Below are 25,953 nucleotides of genomic sequence, written 5' to 3'. Positions count from 1 at the left end.
GTGAGGCACCAGGTATTGTCAACCTTGGGGGTGGTGGGAAGCACCTGCAGGAGGATGGAAGTGAGGCACCAGGTGTAGTCAGTCTAGGGTGTTGAGGGAGGCACCTGGAGGAGGGTGGATGGGAGGCACCACATATAGTCAACCTTAGGGTGAGTGGGAAGCACCCGGAGGAGGGTGGATGGGAGGCACCACGTATAGTCAACCTTAGGGGAAGTGGGAAGCACCTGGAGGAGGGTGGATGGGAAGTACAACGTATAGTCAACCTTGGGGGTGGTGGGAAGCACCTGGAGGAGGGTGGATGGGAGGCACCACGTATAGTCAACCTTGAGGGTGGTTGGAGGCATCTAGAGGAGGGTGAGGTGGGAGACACTAGGTGAGTCAACCTTGGGGTTGGTGGGAAGCACATTGAGGAATGTGAGATGGGAGGCACGAAGTGTAGTCAACCTTGGGGTGGTGGGAGGTACCTGGAGGAGGGTGGATGAGAGGCACCTGGAGGAGGGTGGATGGGAGGCATTGACTGCGGTGGCAGTGGCATGTATGACAGCCAACCTGAGATTGTACCAACCAACCTACGAGGTCAATTACGAGGTCAATTACGAGACCACAGTTCACTCTGTACCAGTATCTCAGCCCTCTGTAAACCTCAGCTGGAGCTCATTAAGAGCTCTTCCCTGAGATGTTCCAGGCAATAGGATGTGTTGTCCCTTTGTAGTCTGGCTATGTAAAGTGGTTTGTGGCTTGAGAACTGTTCTTTTAGTATTTGTAGTATTTGTAACAGACCTGATGAGGTAACACAGGAATACAACTCAGATCATTGATATGGAGTTCTTGAACCGGATATTTTTAGTTGATAAATAGGTTATTGCTGGTGACTGGATTGTTCCTGGAGCAAAAGGAGGGTTTGCTGATGAGTGGTTTTGTTCAATTGTTTGGGATTATTTGGTACCTTAAGTACCAGTCAAAAAGCTCAGCACAATAGTTGGTATTGTGCTTGGCATTAAAGAATAACATAAGGACTGGATTCAGCATACCTACCTGAAGTTGTGTGAGTGGAGGCATATTTTACATGCAAGCATGCCTGCACACACACACTCAATGGGTAACAGACAGAGATACTGTCTAGGTCGATGTGCAATACATGTACTGGTAGATCTTCCCCTCTGGATGTCTAATAGACAGAGGTGCTATCTAGCTTGAGTTGTATTGTGTAGCTCAATATGTAATAGACAGAGATACTGTCTAGGTTAAAGTGTAAACGACAGAGATATTGCCTAGCTTGAAGTGTAAGAGACAGATGTACTGTCTAGCTCAATATGAAATAGACAAATGTACTGTCTAGCTAGATGTGTAAGAGACAGGTAGTGTCTAGCTCAAGGTGTACAGACAGAGATACTGTCTAGCTTGATGTGTAATAGACAGATGTACTGTCAAGCTAGATGTATAACAGACAGAGCTACTGTCTAGTTTGATGTGTAATAGACAGAAAAACTGTCTAGCTTGAAGTGTAATAGACAGTGGTACTGTCTAGCTCAGTATGTAATAGACAGATGTACTGTCTAGCTTGATGTGTACCAGACAGATATACTGCCCAGCTTGATGTGTAATAGACAGAGATACTATCTAGCTTGAAGTGCAATAGACAGTGGTACTGTCTAGCTTGAAGTTTAACAGACAGATGTACAGTCTAGCTTGATGTTTAAAACAGTAGTACTGTCTAGCTAGATATGTAATAGAGAGATGCACTGTCTAGCTCAAGATGTAACAGATAGAGGTACTGTTTAACTTTAGGTATAGCAGACAGAGGTACTGTCTAGCTTGATATGTAATAGACAGAGGTAGCTTGAGATGTAATAGATGTACTTATGCTCTGGACACAAGGTCTGTGATATACTCATCGCAACTTGGGAAGAAAATGTCTTGAAGGCATTAGTAGCTCCATGTCCATCAGAAAACAGCAACCATTGCCACACTTCTTCTCATCAGTGAGTTACCTAAACAAGACGTGTACAAGTGGCAACAGGTTGTCTGTTTATTTACCTGGGAACATTCCAGAAGATGTCCATATACCCTAATCTCTACCTATCTTGACATTTTGCTAAGTATAAGTGCCATGGCATTAGTAACCTTTGTATGCTTTTAGTAGTGTTCATCACGTCAGGTGGAAGGTTGAATGAACCCCTAACACTAGTGAAACACTTCCAGAACTGAACATGCTAGATGGGGCAGTCCTCCAGAAGACCATTGGAAGGTACAGTTGGATGAATGCTATGAACCACCCAGAGATCAGCTTCTGTAACAAAGCTGTTTGCCTTCTTGGCAGAAATCTGACCTTTAATCACATTATACTTATATAAGGGTGTGAGTGTGTCCTCTATCATCACATATGAGATCTGAGTTTGATGCAGTGTGTGTGCGACTCACTTACTCATGCACATACTCACTCACTCACTCACTCACTCACTCACTCACTCACTCACTCACTCAGGTTTGATTTCAACTGTCATTTTCCACCTTACTACATGAAGACAAACTTACTGTTGGTAACCGTAGGGAACCCTTTTGCTTAAAGATTACTGTCAGTGGTGATATCCTAAAAGACACAACACTCAGCCACCAACATCATCACCATCACCAACATCATTACCAAACACAAACACCACCAAAGTCAACATTACCTAGTGAGTATCACCTGTGACCATCACCAAACACAAACATCACCAGTATCACCACCATCACCAAACACAAACATCACCACAACCACCAACACCACCAACATCACAAAGAGGTCAGCCCCCTGCCTTGAAACTAACTCAGCACCATGGTGACTTGAACAGAACACAGTGTACTGCCTTGAAACTAACTCAGCACCATGGACACTTGAACAGAATATAGTGTACTGCCTCGAAACTAACTCAGCACAAGGACACTTGAACAGAACAGAATGTACTAATAAATAAGCTGGAATTTTGACTTGGAAATATTGATACTGTAATTAGTGAGTTGATTAGTCATGTACTGCTTTTATTGGACGGCATTTTCAATAGTCTTTCAGTTATATCATGGTTTCTGTTTATTGCAGTTTGTCAATAAAAAGCAAAAGAATTCAATTCTCAACTCAATATTTCATGTTAAGGGAATTTACACTGCTTAGACAGCTCCTTTTTTACCTCCAGATTGACCTGACCTTATAGACTGCACTCGACCTTCTTGACCTTTTAGTTCTAAAACTAGTTTGAACTCAAATAAGCATATTTTGATGCTCTATTAATATACTGTTTTGAGGGGAATCTTTCGTGTTTAGTTTTATGATGATTACAAAATGAGATGGCAGGGGTGCATATCAACTCCAGTCTAAATTTACTTCATCCTAGCAGGCAAAGATAACGTCCCTGCATCTTACAGATGTTAGCAGGTTCATCGTGCATGTATTTCACAACAATATGTTAGATGTACAGGAAAATTATCTTGAGATACCGGAACTCTCTAGAGATTATACACAGTATTTAACCTTCAGCCACCAATTTTGATTAACTTCAATTTCGTGAAGTCTATTAACATGTCATGCTGTTGAACCTGTTGCCAGGGTGAGTCTTTACTCGTGGTAGCGGGCTGTTTTAGTTAATATGCATGACATGCACCTGTTCCAGATGCCAGAGCATTGTGAAAAACACAAAGAATTCCATGATGAACGCATTATGGAGAAAGTGATAATTATGAAGATAAAGTAAAGAGTGTGTTGAAAGAAAGTTGGAACCGAAACTGATTTGCATTTGTGGTGGCAAGATAACTAATTTAGTGCGTAAAAATAAATCCAGCAAAGATTATGTTGATTGTGTTTGTGTACGTGACGTCAGAGATGGTATTTCCTTTCAATTTTTATGAACCATATTACAATCTCCACTCAGGTGGCATCTGCCGGACATATATTACATGGTGCATCTGCTGTCACTATCACAACATGTACATCTCCTTCTGAGGCAGTGCCATGGCCGAATGGTTAATGCATTCCCCCGTAACGATGTCCTCACTGATACTGCTGAAATATTGCTAATATGTATTCAGTAGCGGACCTGCCATTAGGCATTTTAGGCACATGACTACACACATTTCTTTGTGGTATGTTTTGGATTTAATTTTATGAGAGTAGTCCCACTTTCTACAAAAGGCAGACAACTCATGCTACTTTGACGCCAACATAGTGTCTAGCATGTCAAAAATTCTTCAGACTACGCTTTCTTTTCTTATTCATCCATTTTGGTGTCATTTGTTCAAATCATGTTTATAATTAAAGTAATCAGGAGCTATCATGGGTTTTTTTTGTTGTTTTTTGTTGGATAAAAAGTGAATGAGTTGGTACATGGCATTTAATCGCCAAATAGAATATGACCTCTCCTGAAATAGCTATTTTGTCATTGCATAAATATGTTATTAAATATCTGTTAGAGTACATAACAAGTATACGACTTTCGTGTTTTGTTTTGTTATATTCCTATCCCTGTGTTTTAAAGAAACTTGCAGCCTCTGGTGGTCATCAAGGATGAGTTAATGGATCAAGCATTCAGGTCAGCCTTCGAAATAATTGCCAGTCCAGGACAGCAGTTTCAAATACCTGCAGGCCTTCAGTACTTTACGTGTCATTTTTTTTCAGCTGGAATCTTTCCTCCTTTTTTTTCTTTATTAACATTCAGGAATGATCTATCATGTTACGACAACTTACAGTTTAACTTCCGTTTATTTCAGAGCTTCGCTCAAAGGAATATCAACACCAGTCTTTAACAAATTAAAATTCTCTGTGCCAGGCTTCGTTATTGCTATTCTATTATGTTTTTATTGGTTTGAAATTAACAAAATGGACCTGCAGATTTCTTTTGGGGCCTGTAGACTTTAGAGCCTGCAGGCAACAACAGGCCCTGATGGCCAACTAGCAAATTTCGCATTGAAAACACAGGTTCAAGTTGACTTGTTTGTAATGCGAAGCGTACCTTGATGTCATCCACACCTTCGCATGTCAAGGGAGTTATCTCACTATAAGTTCCGGTTTGCACCCTTGTCCATCTAGATACAGAGGGTTACATGCTCCGGAAATCCAACCATCATCCAAAATCTGCACAGCAGTATCCAGGTTGTTTTTTGACTGAATTTTGATTTTGATTGGACTGTGCATAAAATTGTTAATCCAACCAACATAATATTCCGTCTTTCAAGGTTTGTTCACCTCACCTCACCTCATCTCATCTCACCTCACCTCACCTCACCTCACCTCACCTCACCTCACCTCACCTCACCTTGTTCAGCAAGAATGGAAAGGGGACTCTTATATCTAAGTATAGCTTTATAGTTAATTTGCTTGCCTTGAGAAGATGGGTCACATCTCACAATATCAGTCACAGTCTTGTTTCGTCCAGGTTTAGTAGTTTACATGTTCAGTCTGGCATCTGGAGGACAGCTGCATGTGTCATTTGCACAGACCATGATGCTTTGTAAACCGTGCTTTGTTGTCACCTTTTTCATTTTCATAAAGCTTTGATGGATTAGATTGTGGAGAGTGTTGTATGTAATTGGTTACTGTAATAATATGCAGGTTCCATTTATGTTGTACATTATTGAAGATATTGATTTATTGAAAACAGATTTGTACATATTAAATTTCAGTTTGCATTATTTGGCCACAAAACTAAAATGCCTCACAAAAAGATCAGCTGTTTGGTATATATTTATTTTAATGTTGTCTTATGGGAATGTGTTCAAAACGTTTTGTGGGCTAATTAGTAAAATGTACCGAGTGTTCATTACATTGAACATTTTTCCAAACATTGATTCCTAAATTAAATCAAAACAGTTTTTGCTGAAACACCATACCAAACATAACGGTGTACATTTTATGTATGTTTTCTTGTTCATGCATAGTTGTGAAGTAGAGTTATCTCCCTTGTGGAGCTCTCCCAGAAAACTAGGATTCAGGTGATGTCTCAGCTGTTTCTACTTCCTCGTGATGTCAGCTGTCAGATTTAGTGTTATTTTCTCTCAGCTTTTTCTTCTGCTTTCTCCAACTGGGGTGCATTTGTTTCAACTTGACCCAAGTTGTTTGAATGCCACTCCTACAGAAGGCAATGCTTTATGTAATTTTTCTTTCCTTTTTCAAAAAGTGTTCTGTCAAAATATTCGAGGCAGGTAAATTGCCTAAATCTGTTTGCATGAGCAAAGAATGTTTAAGAAAGAAAACCTTCTGTGCAAGAACTGTACTGCTATAGCCAGTTTCAGAGGTTCTTCATAATCTTGTGATTATAGGTCTGTTTCACACGGTATATACAGGAAATGTTTGAGACCCGTGCCCTGGACAAATCCAGATTGTATACCATACCCACAATCTACCTGACCTTAATGTTGATGCCCTTGTTTTGTGCCCTTCATAATTCATACCTGCTCACATGCTCTGTTTCTGACAGTGATTACATGCTCTGTTTCTGTCAGTGCTTACATGCTCTGTTTCTGTCAGTGATTACGTTCTTTCTGTCAATGATTACATGCTCTTTTTGTCAGTGATTTATGCCAATAACATGCCCCTGGAATATTGCTAAAAGTTACATTAAACAATGATCATATCGTGTAATCATAGATCATATCATATTTTATTACCTACGACAGGGAACATCCTATCTGGGTTGATATTTTTCATACCATGCCCCAGGGCAAAATATCACTTGTCATGGTGACCTGACATCATGAACAATGCCATGACATCAACGTTCTACGATGCCATGACTTCAGTGTTCACTCATGAATAGATATTGGTATATCCCTCGCTCTCGCTAGGGAAATACCAACATTTAAGCACTTGTATGATGACATGGACGCTCATGTAATATCCTCTATATGTGCTGTAACACATTCTTAAAATTTTCCAGGTGAATACAGGTGTAATGAAATTGAGGTTATCACAAACCATTGTACATACTCCTGAGAAAAGACTGTGAAAACTTTAAAGCAGACTGTTTTTTTCTACCATTGTAGATGAGAACTTGCAGAATGGACATGGCAGTTGTAGAGAGGGTGTACTGACATATAGCTGTCAAGATAAACAGTTGAAAATGTGCTGTTTGCTTGGCCATTGGTTAACTGATTTATACCTCTACACTGTAACATTGCTCTAACAAAACAGCAAACGTCAACACCTGTAAGTGGCTTACTGTTTTCACATCTTCAGATCAAAGAGTGGTTCGCAGATTTCTAACCTGATTTTTTTCAGTCTGAAACTCTCTTTCATCCCCTTACCTATTTCATTGAGACCAGTCTTCAAAATTCAGTATGAACATCAAGGTTTTGTCATAATCAAATGCTGATATTTGAGTTCCCCAGATTCCATCGCTGATAAAGACAGGCTTGAAGAAACACTTCAAGGCTTAGCCAATGCACTGGTAGTATGGTTATCTCACTTTGCAGGATTACCTCCCCTGAGCAGTCAGGATAGGCTTGGCATGGATTATCATACAAGGTCCATCCAGTCCTCCCGACTTTGCAGCCAGTCCTGGCATTGTTAACTTCACTTGTCCTCAGCACAACTGAATAGTCTCGTGGACGACTAGTGGGTATGTCAAAGGCTTTGACCGTTGGTTTCAGTCGCAGTCATCCACATGAAGGGACTTTCTTTACACATTGAGTGGACAACCTAATTTCATCTCACAACCCATGCTTGCCATAAAAGGCGACTATGCGGGATCAGGTGGTCAGGGTCGCGGACTTGATTGACACGTCATTGGCACAGATCGATGCTCATGTTGTTGGTCACTTGATTGTCTGGTCCAGACTTGATCATTTACAGGCCTCTGCCATATAGCTGGAATATTGATGAGTGCAGTGTAAAATTAAACTCACTCACTCACTTCAAACAGTACTGAAGTCCACTGTGCCCACCAGTGAACCTATGTTGCGGCAAATTGTCAATCCCCAGATTTTAGATTCTGACGGATGTTCCAATTTTCTTTGAAGCGCTGTAGGTTTTATGAATGCCATGTTTTCCTGTAGTCTTTATGCCTCCATTGCTGATAAATGACTTTCAACCTTTGACCAACCGGTATTTTTCCACATGCTGACTCAAGATGCAGATGCAAAGCCTTATCAAATTCTTTTCATCATCTACACTGAGAAAGTTTAATCTTCAGTATAACACATGTTACATCATCTAACTCAACCACTTTACTTTCATCTTAAGATCAGGGGAATTCTTCCTGCAGATTTGAGCTACTACACTTCAAGGATGCATGTTTAAAAAGGAATCATCTGTTTGTTAAGGTCACAGTTTCAGACTCATAAATCCTTGTAGTGTCCCGATTGTCAAAGGTACTATATGGGTTGTAAGTCAGATGCATGCATTATTGTCATAGGGTCTATGTGGGTGGTCAATCAGATGCTTTGGTTCTGCTTGTTTCATACCTCATTCCAATTTCCTGAAGGGTAACAATCTTGCCATGATGGTATCTGCGATGCTGACAGAGTTTTCTTGACTGGTTTATGAACTATGGAGTGGTGAAAATAGGTTATCTCAACATGAAAGCAAGCACATTCCATCAGACAACCCATGATTACGAAGGAGCACATGGATGTGGGTTATTGTTCATCAGTCTTGCCACATGTTGTTTTCAGGCAATTTGGGTGTGTTCTTCAGCGGTATATTCTTGTGTCTCTATGGGCATTTTGTCTTCAGGTGTGATGTCAGTGTTCTTGCATCATCATACATCACGATTATGTTCATGTTCCACTGTGTTTCGGGGATGTTGTCTTCAAGACACATACCAATGTACTTGTGTCATCATATACGAGGGGATATCAAAAAGTTTTGAGCTTTGCATATTTATACTTGACAATGTAAATTAGTGTCCAAGCTACATATAGGATCACATAGCTGGATGCATTTCTTCAATTGGCACTGCCTTGTAGAAGAGATATACCCCCTAGTGAATGTGAGAAATATACAAGGTTGAATATAGAGCAGTAATAAAGTTTCTTGTCCTGGAGGGCAACACAGCCAAGCAGGTTGAAGAGTGACTCACTCCTGTTTACAAGGAGTCTTCCCCTTCTGCTGCAACCATCAAACGTTGGGTGAAAGAGTTTCAGCGAGGAAGAGAGAGCTTAGATGATGACCCCCGTCCAGGACGACCCTCAACCAGTACCACCCTAGCAAACATTGACACTGTGCATCAACTAGTGATGGGAAATCGTTGTATCACCCTGCACGAGTTAGAAGATGCAACCAGGCTCTCATATGGATCCAGGGGGATTCAGTAATCAGCAATTGGCAAACCAGATGGGAGAAGTGTGTGAAGTTGGAAGGGCACTATGTTGAAAAATAAAGCAGTATGAATTCCAAAATCTTGCTTTTTCAGGGTGAGGCTCAAAACTTTTTGATATCCCCTGGTATCAGGGTTGTCTCATGCTCTACTGTGTTTGGGGGATGAAGTCTTCAAGAAACATACCAATGTACTTGTGTCATCCTACATCAGGGTTGTCTTCATATTGTACTGTGTTTGGGGCATGTCTTCAAGAAACTTGGCTATGTATTTTTTGTCTTCAGACAAGTAGGTCTTGTTCTTGTGTTCTAGCCTAGCATTCATAGGTGCTTCCATTAGAGAAGCAGGTTGTTATAACAGGTTGTCATCAGTTTCAGGATCTTGTTACATACATGGGTTGTCCTTGTATTTTCCACCATTTTAGTGTTCCATGGCACAGTAAGTGTCAAGCACATAGTGCAATTTGTGAACAAAAACTAACAGAAGAGAACTGGATGATAGTATGGCATTACACTCACATTGGCAATGCGATCAACCACTTTGTGTACCTTACCAAAATCAATCCAGGTTGTTTACAGGCCTTTGCGTCATAACTGTGTTGTTGCTAAGTATGACATTCATTTTTTCAATATTGTATCCTTAGGGATGGCGAGATGGCCTAGTGGTTAATGAGTTCACTCATGACATTGAGCCCAGGTTCAAGTCCCTGTATGTGGAATGTATTATTCATGGTGACTCAGTATTATATTTGGCACATGGAGCTGGTTCAAGGTCATTAATGTCATGAGAACCGTGTGAATTGGATGTTGATGTCACCAGATAGGAAGTGAATAATGTTGCTATGACTCTAAATCAGTACAATGCAGTGTACACCTCCACCCAGTGTTAATACAGATTTTACATAGATGTCAAGTCCAAGTACTTTCTGGTTATGGTGCCTCCAGTGCACTGAATATTTCATGTCTCCACACAGCAGGTGAAGTCCTATAGGTCAACACATAACTGATCACTGAGTTGAACAGCTGTCTCTGGCCATTAATATCACAAGAGTTTTGTGCATGCTAGATGACATATGATGTGATGAGGTAGTTCATTTAACAGCCTGCAATCAAATTGTTTGCCTTGTTTAGGTGCAGTCATTAAAAAACTTATGTGGAAAATCAGAAAAAAAATGATCAGGATAAGGCAGAGTTGTTGCTGACAGTTATACATTTGTAGGAATTTGTCTCTTTGTGGTTGACTGAATCGTCACTGGCAGACTGTTCCAACCATTATTGCAGCTTACTTATTATGGGCTTTAGCTCAAGAAAATTATAGCAGTGGTGCCCAATCCTCAAAGTGTACTACTCTCTCTCAGTCCTATGATAAACAATGAATTATTTTGAGGGCATGAACACCTTGTGGATGGGGACCCAGGTTTGTGAACTTGAATAAGGATTTTCTCATCAACTGCTGTCTGGACTGTTGTATCCATCAGGGCAGCGGGGCAAATACCCAGGCTACACAAGGCCAGCCCTGGAGGGAATTGCTGCAATGTTATCATATCCTCCATCTTGGTTTATGTTCACAAGTGTAGGTACTGACTACTTGTAGGTATGTGATGGTATACCGATACCAGCATCTTTTCACACACTTACAGTCTGAAGGGAGTCACCTACAGCCATTGGTCTGTAGGGACTCACCAACAGGGATTTATCTGAGGGGTCTCACCTACAGATGTTGATCTGAGGTGACTCACCTACAGGCATTGGTCTGAGTTTACTCACCATCAAGGAATTTGTCTTAGGGGACTTACCAACAGGCAATGGTCTGAGGGGAGTGACCTATAGGCATTGGTCTGAGGGGACTCACCAACAGGCATTGGTCTGAGGGGACTCACCAACAGGCATTGGTCTGAGGGGACTCACCAACAGGCATTGGTCTGAGGGCAGTCTACTGGAGGCATTGGTATGAAGGAGAATAACCAGAGTTTCTTGTTTTTCAGGTTTCTTCATGTAGCTGTGAGCAAGGCAGACCAGAGCATCAAGGTTCCAGCTCCAGTTCAGAAGGCGACAGAACCAGTTGACCTTACCAAACAAATGATTGGTCGAGACAAGCCACCTGGGACCCAGCCAGGTGAAGGGCAGGTTGACATAATGCAGATGTTGACCAAGGCTCAGAGTGAATATGTCAAGGTAAATAATCAGGAATGTAAGAAGTTGAAGCATCCATTGTTTGACCTACTAGTGAACTATATCAGTAGTTCACAAACACCTGTTGTAATGTCAAAGCAATAATCAAAATTCATTATTTCATTATTCACAACTAGTTACAAGGCAAATGACAATTTTTATTAAGCAAACAGTCGAGTTTCAAACCAGCTTTGTGTTGATCAGAAGTGATTGCTCCAGAGTTGGTTGAATACAAAATATCAACTACAATAGTTGACAATATATAATACCATACAGTAGTGTAAGGATCTGTTTCAGTGCCACAGTGAGGGTAGCCCCAATATGCTTCTGTTATTAGTGTCAGGTATTATTTGTCATCTTAAACATAAACATACATATGCACCTAGTACCACACACACCACCACCACAGTAGCTCTCTTAGTTGTTATTATACGATCTCTTGGAAATGTGGAAGTGTAGGAACTGTTGGTATTGTAAGATGTCCTGGAAGTGTAGGGGCTGATTGAACTGTAGGATGTGTTGGAGGTGGAGGTAGTCTTAGAAGTGTAGGTGTTCTATGAACTGTAGGATGTGTTGGATGTGAAGGAAGACTTTGAAGTAAAAGATGTGTTGGAAGTGTAGGTTTTCTATGTACTGTAGGATGTCTTGTAGATGGAGAAAGTTTTGAAAGTGTAGGATCTGTTGGAAATGTAAGATGTTCTGGAAATGAAGGAACTGTATGAACTGTAGGATGTGTTAGAGGTGGAGGAAGTCTTGAAATTATAAGATGTCTTGGAAGTGTAGGTGTTCTATGAACTGTAGGATGTGTTGGAGGTGATAGAAGTCTTTAAAATGTTGGATCTCTTGGAAGTGTAGACGTTCTATGAACTGTAGGATGTGTTGGAGGTGGAGGAAGTCTTGGAAGTGTGAGATGTGTTGGAAGTGTAGACGTTCTATGAACTGTAGGATTTGTAGGAAGTGGAGGAAGTCTTGGAAGTGTAGGATCTGTTGGAAGTGTAAAATGCATTGAAATAGTAGGAGCTGTATGAACTGTAGAATGTGTTGGAGGTGGGAGAGACTTTGGAAATGTAGGTGTTCTATGAACTGTAGAATGTGTGAAAGTGGGAGAAGTCTTGGAAGTGTAAGATGTCTTGGTGCACTAGGAACTGTATGATGTGTTGGAAGTGTTGAAGTGTAGGAACTTTTTAAGTGTGGATGTATAGGATCACTTGGAAGGGTTGGAGCTTTTGGAAGTGTAATAAGTTTTGGAAGTGTAGGATCTCTTGGAAGTGTAAGATGGCTTTGAGGTTGAGGATCTCTGAGAAGTGTTGGATCCCTTGAAAATGAAGGATCTCTTGGAAGTGAAGGATCTCCAGGCTTTGCATCTGAAGTATTATGGAGTCCTGAAGTCATGATTGTTGCTCAGTTACTGGCAATTATTAGCTTCTCTCAATTCAAATGGTTCCATTATCGTCGACAGGCCAAAGGAGCTCCAGGCCCTACTAAGGAGGAGAAGCCCCGCCCTATGACTGACCACATTACCACTGCCACCCCAACCAGCAATGTCAACCTTGTTCGTCCCACGCCAGTCAAGTTCAGCTTGGATGGGTCTCCATCAGAAGGTGAGGTCTTTGATAAGTCGTACACTCTCATTTAATATTCTGTTGTTGGAGTTGTTAGGGTCTTCATCAGAAGGTGAGGTCCGATAGATCTAATACTGTTATCTGTGATTCTGTTGTTGGAATTGTATAGTTCTTGCACCAGTTAGAGAGTTTCTGTGGCATTGTTGTGGTCATTACAACCCTTCGGTCACAGAATTAAGTAATCATGCTCACTGACTGCAGTTGGAGCATATCATCACAGTTGGTGCTTATGGTGTAATCACTGTCTGATCCATCATACAGGCAGCCATCATATGGTGGGAATATTGAGTGTAGCATTTAACAACAAACAAACGTTGTACTGACTGACAGTGTTATAACACACAGCACTTGGTCCAAACACCGGTCACCTCTGATGTAATGAACATAAATACTGCATCGTTTACACTTTGGAGGTATCTGTAACACAACTCCTGTTGTTGCCACAGAAATAGAGTCAACAAACAACAGCAGCTGTAATTACTGTAACGTGAAAGGTTCCAGCTGCATCGGATTCATAATTAATTTGCTTCTTAAGTAGAGTCAGTTCACGATAATGTTATATATTGAATGTTTTGTTTTGCTATTGCAAGGTTAATAAGTGTACACATTTATGTCATACTGATTTTTTATGGAGGTGCCATCTTCCTGGTAAAGGAATAATTTTTTTTTTTTAACTTATGCATAGCGGTATATTGCTTTGATTCTCTTTCAAATCATAATCAGATCTTTCTATTTTTTGCAACAAATTTGTCAACTGTTTACTTTAGAAATATTTCATTAATTGATACTGTTTGTCTAACAATTAATACTGGATAGGGCTGAGTATTTTCAGTACACTGCAGTACTTAGTTCTCTGTCATGTATGTTGCAATATGCAACACTTATTAATTAGTTTTGTTGGGCAAAGATATTAACAATTGAAATATTGCCGACACTTTGGGTCAGCATCTCTGATCACCCAGTCCTGTTGCTGAAGATCACTTCTGATCCAGATTTTCACTGGTCTTTTGAAATAGATATTCAGAGCAACTGGAATGATAATCTAATGCCAAACTGATTTGAGATACAAATGGCTAACTCTTACATGCAAGGACTGTGAAAGTGACTTGAAATATAACAACGAAAGTCACCAACTTTGATGTTGGGAGCTGCCTGCACAAGAGGTGTGCAAGAAACTAGATCTAAGGGAAGCTACTCTTGGTGGTTTGAGATTCACTTCAAATCACTCCTGATTTTATTTCAGGATTATGTTTTAATCCTCTAGAAGGCTAAATCTTTTGCTGTACCACCCACAAAGTTTTGTTTGTATTAGCTTCATGTGCTAGCAGCTTTGTAGTGATGAAAAATAGAATGTGTGTAAGTTAGTCCAAAATAATGAAGACACTCAGCTAAATACATTTGTTGTTTGACTGGTATTTTTTAAGTTGGTTAGTGGTAATAAGAAAGTGGGCTGCTCTATGGATGTTGTCTATGCCCATCTTTGAGTGGGATGAGAGGTTTGTACCCCTGGCAGTGTCCTGAACTTGATCTCGAACATGACGCAAACCCTATTTCACAACAGTCTGCTTATTTGTTAGTTCTAATTGTATGCCATATCCTTCCCCTTCAGAAATGCCTACCATCGTGTCAGGTAACCTATCCCAGCCTTCATCTGATTCTTCAGGACCAATGACACTGGAGGCATTGTTCCGTAAGGCCAGTATTAGCCAACAGCGAGGAGGAATGGTTGATGCCTCTACCGCTGAACTCCCAGATGTTACCAAGCCTTCAGTGTTACAAAGGTAGATCGTTTTCAAAATAGGATCATGGTGATAATAGTCTTTCGGGTAAGTGTGTATTTACCATAAGGCCAGTGTAGGAGTCGTAAGCAGTTAAACTTGAAAGTGTTCAAATTAATCTGTATATCTCTAAAGTGAAGATCATGTTATTGAGTCAAGATCCTCACAATGACTGTGTTGTGCTATAGGTCAATCTCCATGGTGGAGACAGAATCTCATAAGGACAAGCTTCCTCCAATGCTGCAGAAACTCATCTCAACAGGACAGACTGTTGAGGAGATTGAACGACAGCAAATTAGCCACAACATCCATGAAAGACCAAGATCAGAAGGATGTGACTCCTTGAAGCCCGATGGCACCTCCCCCATCCCCATGCAGGACCCCCTCCATAACAAGCCCCTCATGGCAGGGCTTCATCAGCTGCTGGTCCCCAGGGCCAAGCCCCTGCCCCCTGGGGGTGCAGCACAGCCAGGTGCCAAGGCAGGTGATGTCACCATGTCTGGTGATGCTCCTCTTCTGAAACCCAGTGACATTGAGCAGGGAGGGGCTGGACTTGCTCATAGTGTATCCATGCTGCCATCTACTATGGTAAGAACACCTGCATACTGTGGACAGCGGCTTCTCCCTCTTTGAAGACATGCTGTGATTTAACTGAAACGCTTTCAAAGGCACCATGCAATGGAATTTTGCAGAATTGTAGTTTGTGTCTCTGTTGAAATTTTTAACTGTTTCCATCCTGGTGCAATGACACTATTTAAAACAAATATGAACCCTATCATACAGAAACTGTGATGTATCAGAATTTTAGTTTTCTGTTTACATAGTTAAACTATTTGGATAAGTTAAGATTATTAAAACCGATCATCCATGTCCAGAAGTCTTTTTAAAAGGAAGTAACTCTGAGCACTTCATGATTCTCATTCATTGTTATCTGTGACATTGCATGATAAACTGAACAGTTTGTTCAGTTTTATGCCAAAGTAACTACTGACCAGAAACTGTACAATACATTGTCTTTTTGACATCTTCCATGAAAGCTGTTGAGTAGCTCTGTGGTCATGTTGCGGAGCATTGCAAAAAGGCACCTTAAAACCCACTTCACTCACCACATCTTATCATATCATCAAAGTATGAACTGCCACACAATGCTCCATTTGATTAAACTTAGTTTATCAGTAACTGCGATATTTAATGACTGTTAAATGTAGTTAGGGAAGCAGTATTTGTACAGGTTCAGTAACAACTGTGTATCTTGCATCATCATTGTAGATGTCCGGTGATGTTGGTATACTCCCATCCTCATCGGTGTCATGTCCCGATGTGCTCCTGTCTCCTATGGCGTTCTCATCATCACATGAAAAGAGGAAAAGTCCCCCTCTCCCTACCACCCCCACCACACAGCAGCCAGTGGGTAGGTGCACCAGTACGTCTTATACATTACAGCTAAAGATACAGTATTATACCATATCTCCGATTAATAGTATCATACCATCTATATCACTTCATAGTATACTACACAGGATATATCATATATCACATCAGGCTATATCACATCCATTATATCAAACTGTTGTATCAAACGGGACTACATCATGCTATGTTTTATCATCATATGATGATATAACATTCCAGGTAGGGTATGTCCAACTACAGTATATCCTGGAGGGATATGCTGTACCAGGATTTATCATGGATGTTTAATGCCAGGCAGTGTATGTCCAAACTGAGCATATGATACAAGGTTGTATCACACTAGGTTATATCGTTCCACAAAGGGTATGTAACACAGGGCTCTGTCACACCTGTACTCATCAAAGCATTGGCACATCACATGAGACTGTATTACACAATGGATATTTAAGTAAATCATTTGAATACTTGTATGCTTGTTTCAGCTCTAGACCGCACCCAGAGTGACAGCTCAGAACCGGAACAGTCAGTTGCCATCACTCACTCACCTCTCACCAAAGATCAGTTACAACAAGCTCTGCTTTATCTCATTAAGGTATGAATTGTGTGTCTGGTTTCAGAAGGATCATCCCACAAGTAGCATAGATTAGTGGGAGACCTTCATCTGCTGTCCTTGTCAATATCGTGGACAAAATCTCCTTTTTCATGTCCGATATGTCCTATAAAATAGGGTATTGGTTAGCCAAGTGAGTAAAGTGTTTTATCATCCGGCCTAAGGACCAGGTTCTATTCCAAACTTTTTAGACAACATTGTGTTTTTGCTGTAATATTGCTAAAGGTTCTTTGGTCATCCATTGGCTTCAAGCTTTGCACTGCATGGGTAGAGTTTCCTCCCTTGGTTGGCATGACGTACCCTTGACAGGTACAGACCGCCGTCATATGGCTGGAATATTGCTGAATGCGGCATAAAACCAAACTCACTCTCTCAGGATATAGTACAAAGGATTTAACATGGTAGGATACATTTGACCAGTGTATATCACTTCAGGATATAGTACACCAGGTTGTGTAAAACTGGGCTGCATCACACATGGTCATATCCAAGTTTATTGATTTAAAATAATCCACTAGTCATGGTTTAAGTAGTGATTCATCCAAATTACTTGACTATTTCTGTCAGCAGTTTTCTATTCTCACATTTGTGTCACCATGGTAGATATTCATGAAGTAAGTCTTTATTTCATCCTCACTCACTCAAGGATTGTTTTGTTTCAGAATGACAACTCTTTTGTGTCAACCGTTCATGAGGCGTATCTGAAGAGCTTCAAGACTTTGGCAGGACATAAGTCGTAGCAGGAGACCCATTCCCTCTTGTGTTCCTGCACTTAGAGACTCTCCTTCTGGACATATGGAGGAGGGCATCACAGAGGAGAATATCTCTACACAAAGGCCAATGTTATATATGGACTGAGGAGAATGATGCAGGATTTTATGAGTGGCTACCATGATGTACAATGAGAGAACACATCGCTTGGCTGATTTACAATGAGCAATGGCCTGTGACAATACTGTATATACTGCTTGTGCAATATATCTTCTCATAGTCAAAGATTGTATGTCAGATTTACCTGAAAGCCACGTAAGCCAAGCTTTCAGAGATACATTTACTGGTGTTTCTTTTCAAGGTGTATTGTTCCCTGCCACAGTGGTGGTACAGTCTTGCTGACAATGTCCTAGTCCAGTGTTGCTCAATATTCCACAGTCAGTCATATTTAAACCGTGTTTCTATGTCATAATGACATGTCAAGTATAGATTTTCATTCATGAACAATTTCACACTGAGATGGCTGTTAGATTGAGCTCATTATTGTATGTAAAGTTGTTGCCTGTTGAATATTTTAAAACTATATGACATATAAGTTATGCTTGACATTTTGGAATGATTCCAATCTTAATTTGGGAGCCCTGTCACCACGAATAACTCTCTCATATAAATGGAATCAGAACATAACTTTATTCCTAACTTTTTGTGTTAAATATTCCTTTCATTGTCTGAAGGCTGTAATAATGTCATTTTTCCTCTCATTAGATTGAAAATGTCATCATTTCAGCACCTAACATACAGTAATTAGTGAACTGGTCATTCAGATAGCTTACAAGTGTCCTAACTTTCTAAAGTGTTTGAAGGATGTATTATGACTTCCAAGAGCCAAAACCTGCAATGTGTTCAGCCTAGGGCTGTGACCAGAACACACTCCTCATTATTCTCAAAACCAGGACCCACACATCAATAATAAATACCAGGGCCCACCCACCCCAATTTTCAACACCTACCCCTACACTCAACACCAGGACCCACCCTACCCCACCCCCACAAAAAAATAAATGCCAAAAGACACCAAAACCTGCAGAATCTCAGAGAACATCTTTTAAATAAATTAAAAACAAAAACCTGGTGATGTTGGATTAGATCCAAATATGGGAGTGTTTTATGTGTTTTCTACCCTATGTGGAGTCAAGGTGGTAGTGATGTTGTCACAGCTGTCACCAGTTCATTGTTTTTCATACAGTGTTTCATTGTTTCAGGCTAGCTATTGTGTATGCCACTATAATTGTGTATTATTTCATTGTACAAGCTGTCATGTTCAGTGCAAGCTGTCATGTTCAATGACAGAGACAGACAGCATAGACATATCTGTTATTTTGATATTTGTCCATGAAGGATGCTGTTTTTGTATCTGTTAAACCCGGTCAAATTTGTAACTTTCATGAAAGAACTGACTGCTAATCATTTATAGTTTTCTTTTATTCACTTATCAGTACTGTCAATTCTCAAATACTGGCCTAGTCCAAAGTGTGTCCATTTGCACGGAACCTATTTCTTGCAAAAGGCCAGTATATCAGATGCCTGTCAGTCATTATGAAGGTACCAACAATGAAACTTGTGCACTATATCAGATACCTGTCAGTCATATTGAGGGTACCAACTCTGACACTTGTGCAGTGTATCAGATACCTGTCAGTCATATTGAGGGTACCAGCATTGATACTTATGCAGTGTATGAGATACCTTAGGGTACCATATTGAGGGTACCAACATTGATACCCATGCAATGTATGAGATACCAGTCAGTCATATTGAGGATGCCAACGTTGATACTTGTGCAGTATATCAGATACCTGTCATACAGACTGAGGTCATAAGCATTGATACCTGTGCAGTGTATGAGATACCTGACAGTCATATTAAGGGTACCAGCATTGATACTTGTGCAGTATATCAGATACCCATCATGCAGATTGAGGTAACCACCATTGATACCTGTCAGGCAAATTGAGGGTACCAACATCAATATTTGTGCAGTATATCAGGTACCTGTTAGTCGTATTGAGAGCAGTATCCTTGGTCCGTGCAACTGAAGATCTAAATGATAGTGTAAAGTGTAACTAGAATTGAAAGAACAGAGAAGCACTTTTTCTGAGAAAACTCTTCGCCAAGAACCAATCACAGATTCATGTGTTGGTTGCCCTCTATGATCAGTATTACATGCTGTGTATAACCTGATGCTACATGTTGCCATGCCTGTTGCCACGCCCTTTACACATCAGACAGTGTCATACTTTAACAGTCTTACCATATCGATGTTATCTAAAACACATACTCAGTCGATCAATATGATCTCATGGATGTAATGCATACTGTCACTATTTATTCATCACATACTGTGAATATTCATGATATTCAGCCCCTACTGTGTATATTCATGGTATTTATGTCAAGAACTCATGTGGACACTCCTGTCTACTCCAGCGTCATCCTCCTCATTGTCATCCACCTCTGATACCCAGGATAGGGTTCCCTGATACCCAGTTAGATTCACAAATACCCAGGTTAGTCTCTGACAGTCAGTTCAAACTACACAGAGAGTTTGCTCCTTTGTGTGGAGCCCGTTCTAGTAATGGATAGCATTTAACAGTAGATTACTCTACAGCATTACTCTTGGAGTTAGCAGACTAAACTATTTGCTAGGACTGAACGTGTTCAACCAAGTCTCCCTGTAACATAAAATATATACACTGAGAGAAACAAAAAAGGAAAACAGGAAAATCCGGTGTTGTTAATATTTTCGAGTGTTCAGTACCAGCAGTGAATATTGGAAAGGAAGTTCAACTTGTGTTCCCTCAGCATATTATCAGTGACTAGTGCTTTGACTAGTTTCATGTTCTCTTCTTCTCTTGAGTATTTTTTAATTCTGTTCTTGCTTGGGAAACATTCATTCCTTGGATTGTATTTTTCAAGTTTTAGGAGAATATTACTTGAATTTAGGCTTTTGGTGGTTGAGTACACATCCACTTACCTGACCTTTAGAATTCTTAGGGTAGATTAATGAACTCATTTATATTTTGGGTCTGATTTTTTAGCTTCTGATTCTGATATCGAATTTCCGACTTATAGTCAGTCATATCCGGTAAATTCAGGCTTCAGGTGGTTTGAGAATGGCTTTTTGGTCTCATGTGAATAGCATAGTTATTCTTTGCTCATGACAATGTGAATATTTCTATTGTAGTTCAAGGCTATCAGGGGTAGAATAGGCCTTCAGCAACCCATGCTTGCCATAAAAGGCGACTCAGCTTGTCGTAAGAGGCGACTAACGGGATCGGGTGGTCAGACTCGCTGACTTGGTTGACGCGTGTCATCGGTTCCCAATTGCGCAGATCGATGCTCATGTTGTTGATCACTGGATTGTCTGGTCCAGACTTGATTATTTACAGACCGCCGCCATATAGCTGTAATATTGCTGAGTGCGGCGTAAAACTAAACTCACTCACTCACTCAAGGCTGTCAGTGGAGGTAGTTGTTGTAGTACTGAAATGATTCCTCCTGGGTATTAGAGGTGGCGAGTTACATTGTCATTTCATCAGCATGTCGGTGCCAAAGTGGAGCTCGCTGCATTGTGTAAGCAAACAGTGTACATTTTGTGTTTATTTTTGTGTGATATTGTACAGATCGAAGTTGTGATACTGTCAAATCAAACCAGTGTCTTTAAATTCTTCATGGTATTGTGATTCTGCCTGAATGGCAGATGATTATGATGGCCCTTTGTTTTATTTCTGAATTTGTTTGCAGTGATGATATTATTTTGCAAAGAAAGCAGCAGTTTTAGTTGTTCTTAACTTAAGTACAGACGTCCATTGAGCTTTTAAAGATAAAACACTGCCCATTTTGAACATGTGGATTTTGCATTTGTGGTGATGTATTTAAAGACCATATTCTGAGTTTATGTGATGGAGGTGTTATTGACACACAGGGTTGAAGGGAAAAGAATATCAAGTTGTAGGCTTATTGTGAGAATCAGCTAACCAGATTGTGGTATCCAGATTTAAAAAATAATATTGTAAAATTTTCATCAATCCAAACTCACAGTATGATAAGAATTAAGAAAATCTTATTTCTAAGACTGCAGGTGGAATTGTGGTTGGTGTTCAGATAGCAACATGAAGGGGTGGACATGGAGTACAATGTTTACTCCACAATAAAAAGAAGATGTAACCCAGAAAAATCTCTATGTTCATCAAATAGCATCTTCCAAAATGCCTGTTAAGCATATAACATGTAGGGGTGCTCGTGCAGTGTTAGCACTAAGACTTTGGACAAGTCAGAGCAATGGAAAAGAAAGATCAATGTCACGTTTCCAGGTGAACACTTTTCTGTACGATATTGTCTTGGATTAATAATGCATAAAAATTTTACCTCATGCTCCTCCAACCTTCCCACAGGTCAGAGTTTGTCTTTGATGTTTATCAGATCCATGAGAATCCTGAAGTGATTATGTCTGTGAGTTTTGTCAGGATACCTAGCTTCAAGCCTGTAGACTGTATGTCCCATGACATGATACAAGTGCTTATGTCTTTCATTGATAGGATTTTCACCTCATATTTTACTTCACAGAAGAACCACTAAAATTTACATTTTAATGTTTTCAGTAAAGTGCTGTATTACATTTTATGTTGTGGAATTCATTTTATAATGTCTCTCTTACAGTTTTGCTTGATACAGATGATTTATTTATTGAATAACATTTCATTGTTGAACTTTTGGTTGCCATGGTTAACTGTAACATCGTGACTTCAGTTTGTTTCCTATATTTTGTCCAGTCCTGTACATTGTGTAAGATGGAAACAAATACTTAATGATGTTTCATAGCACTTTCTTATAGTTTCAATTGTTCATTCAAGATTCCATGAACTGATGTTTATGACAGTGCAATTTGACTTAGAACTGATTGCGTTCTTTGAATAGTTCCATATCAGTCAGTTAGAAAGTACATTGTATCTATTTCCAAATGACACAGTATTGGCTGTCATTAGGATGTGGAGTTTTTGGATAGGCTGTAGTCATCACGGCATGCACATACTTAAATTTTACCTGAACTTAATTCTCTCAGTGAACACAATAGTAAACGATAGAATAAACAAAATGAATGTTGTATCTTGTGTTGTCTTGTTTTGAGGTGGATGAAAGAACTGGCTAACTTGACTCAAGTTTTATCTCACCAAGGGGTCTGCTGTATAAAGATGACTCTTGACCAGATAGTCCAGTGAATGACATTATGAGATGCTGAGAACCAGTTTGGGATATGTTTGTTTGTTGGTTAATTTCTCAATGGGCAATATTTCAGCTATATGACGGCAATCTGTAAACATCTAGATGAGTCTTGACCAGAAAATACAGTGAATGAAATTATGAGATTCTGAGAACCAATTTGGGTTATGTTTGTTTGTTGGTTAATTCCTCACTGGGCAATATTCCAGCTATATGACGACAATCTGTAAACAGTTGAGTCTTGACCAGACAATCCAGTGAATGACATCATGGGATTCTGAGAACAATTTTGGGGTACGTATGTATGTGTTGAATTCCTCACTTGGCAATATTCCAGCTATAAGGAAAGCAGGATGCCTTAACAGTTGAGTCTTGACCAGACAGCCCAGTGAATGATATCATGACCTTCAAAGAACACAGTTGGGATATGATGACCAATGCATTGACCAAGTCAAAGATTCTGAAAACTCACTCCAGTGAATGGCATTTCAAGCCGAGCATGGGTTAGCGCAGACACATTTTGTCTCAGGTCTTACCCAGGAAAGATATAATTACTGACCCATCCAACTGGAATTAATTACAAAATCAGTCTGTCAAAGTTCAAGCTTTTATTGCACATATAAAATATTTGAATAGCTATAATATCAGCAAGGCAAATAATTGAAAGATTGGGTGGTATATGCAAACTGCTGAAAGAAGTTTGATTCACAAAATATATAAGGTCTGCTTCAAATATTCGATACTCAAGATGGATCATCTAGTGGGCTGCATAACATGGAACTTGGGAATGCACATAATTACAGTGAAAGGAGGTATATGGAATCTGTAAAAGGAATCTTATTCAAATTTGGTGACATCATATATATAATAACAGGAATTGCTTCCTGTTAGGTCTTTAATGGTGTTTGTTTTTTTAACAGATTGTATGTTCATTGAAGATGCATCCCGAGATGAATATCACATTTGATCCTGATTTTGAAGTTCTTCCAAGACATCACTGGCTTAGGTAACAGCCAGCTTGAAAATGTTTGAGTGGCATGAGCTGAACTGGATTACAATGTCCACTGCTTAAAAAGACTAAAAATAGTTTGTACCACCAGTATTCATCATCTGACCTATCAGTTTTAAGGTGACTGAAAAATCATGGTACAATGCACTTCCATTTATTTTTCAGCCTACTGACCAAATGTTTCACTATCAGTATCCATAACTGCCCCTAAAAATATAAAATGTTTAACAGAGTGCTGACAGATATTACACATACAAAGATTGCTGGGAAGTTTATTTCATATACCCCTTAACTCACCATTTTTTTTTCAGAGGTTTAAAAACTAGAAACAATCCTAATATGATAGATTACAAGGAGTCCATTACAAATTTTGTTAATACAACTGACCCAGGAAACCCCAAATCAGAAGGTGGACATGAAGCATGTGCACAAATGCGAACAATGTGCTGTGCCATCTACATAGTTTTTGGTACACAAGGCTGTTCTTCTCTGTGCAATCCTCCCTCGTAACAAATAGTGAAATGTGTCAAATGACCCTGGGCCCTGTTTCACAAAGTTCTCGTAACTTTTCTCATGGCATTTGTGCCTAATATACTGCAATATAGGAAATATGAATGCTACGAGAAAAATTATGAGATCTTAGGCTTACAAGATCTTTGTGAAACGGGGCCCAGGGTTTTCCACAATACAGTCTTAGGGCTTTAACAATTGCCCTGCTTAACATTCACTTAAGAGAGTTACACTTCAGGTACCACTGAAACCATTAAGAATACAAAAACCCTGAAATCTTATTGCAGTGAGATCAAGTGGCAAGTGGATCAACACATATATGCAGATTATATTCGAATAGAAAAAGCTTGAAAAGTGCTGAAGCAGCATAAATTATTCACTGGCCATTGTAAAAAGTTTGTGAGCTGTACACACACACACTAATGTTATAAAAGTACAACATGCTAACTCAGAGAAAAGATATAAGGGCACTTTCTGACCCACAGGAATGGAAAACTGTGCAGCTACAGACAATAATGGCATGGTCACGTGATTGGAAACCAGCTTTCTTTTCTTCAAAAACTTGCAGTTTGTTTCCTTTTGCTGTGATTAGTGGTTAATGTAAGTGAAAAAGAGAATGCATTACTCACTCTAGTCTTTGACCAAAGACAAACTTCACCAGGTCCAAAAAGTCATTATGACATAATCTACATCTGATAATTAGACTGCATCTACAACAGCTCATATTCAAATATTGGCAAAAAGTTTACAGAAATCTCGAGCTTCAAATATGCATTTAGTGATAAATCCAAAACAAACAAGTGCTGTACTGAAAAGATGGTAAGGAGACATCAGATAATGCCCCAAACAAATCCTGTATGGTTACTCATGTATAGAATAAAGGAGGAGGCCAAAATGAACGATTAACATACTTATTCCCTAACCATCTTATTAGGAGATACAACCCTCTGTGAAAATAGTAGTTTACCATCATAGTCTTTGACATCAAACAGTTGAGTACAGTTAACTTGTCTCATTATCTTATTCTTGGTTGTTTAAACAGGATATCTTAGGATGACAACTGCCTAAACCCAGGCTGAACCAGACAATCAAGTGATCCATGTTATTAGCAACAGTCTATGCTGTTCAGATTGTAAACATGCCTGATCATGCAATATTTGATGTCCCATGTCTGACAAGCATAAATAGCATACCTGGTAGGTCAAAAGTTGGAAACAGCAGTGCAGACACTTAGCACATCAAAAACGTTTTGCATTATCCTATAATAAAGAAATCTTATAACTGTAGTTGGTACTGTGCATCGTCTTTTTTATTGCATTTATGAAAATATCCTTCAAATTTCCTGCATCACATAAGCAAGATAAGATATGCATGTTTGACAACTGACATTGTATTGGTAAGTTCAGTGTGTCTCCAGCTGTGTTTGTTAGTATCCTTGCTTGAGGAAGTAATACAGTGTTCCTTCCTCATACCTTGACCTAATTTTTCTATGCTCTTTTAGCGCTAAGATTGTTGTAAGGTAATGTTAATGAATGGCACTTATGACCATCTTAGCGCTAAGAGAG

General features: G+C 39.7%; 1 protein-coding gene across 1 annotated transcript in view; it reads left to right on the top strand.

Annotated features, from left to right (window-relative positions):
* Nucleotides 1-22,753, top strand: part of LOC137297057 (mRNA-decapping enzyme 1B-like) — a 117,486-nt gene extending 94,733 nt beyond the window's left edge. Inside the window, exons 5-11 of the mRNA XM_067829020.1 lie at nucleotides 11,269-11,458; nucleotides 12,915-13,056; nucleotides 14,687-14,858; nucleotides 15,044-15,443; nucleotides 16,125-16,266; nucleotides 16,751-16,860; nucleotides 17,541-22,753. Of these exons, the coding sequence (XP_067685121.1) occupies nucleotides 11,269-11,458; nucleotides 12,915-13,056; nucleotides 14,687-14,858; nucleotides 15,044-15,443; nucleotides 16,125-16,266; nucleotides 16,751-16,860; nucleotides 17,541-17,618 (1,234 nt within the window). The 3' untranslated portion in view covers nucleotides 17,619-22,753. The remainder of the gene's footprint in view (nucleotides 1-11,268; nucleotides 11,459-12,914; nucleotides 13,057-14,686; nucleotides 14,859-15,043; nucleotides 15,444-16,124; nucleotides 16,267-16,750; nucleotides 16,861-17,540) is intronic.
* Nucleotides 22,754-25,953: the final 3,200 nt, after the last annotated feature.

Source organism: Haliotis asinina, chromosome 9, assembly GCF_037392515.1.
Source record: "Haliotis asinina isolate JCU_RB_2024 chromosome 9, JCU_Hal_asi_v2, whole genome shotgun sequence".
Taxonomy (NCBI): Eukaryota; Metazoa; Mollusca; class Gastropoda; order Lepetellida; family Haliotidae; genus Haliotis; species Haliotis asinina.
This window is presented reverse-complemented; position numbering and strand designations above follow the sequence as displayed.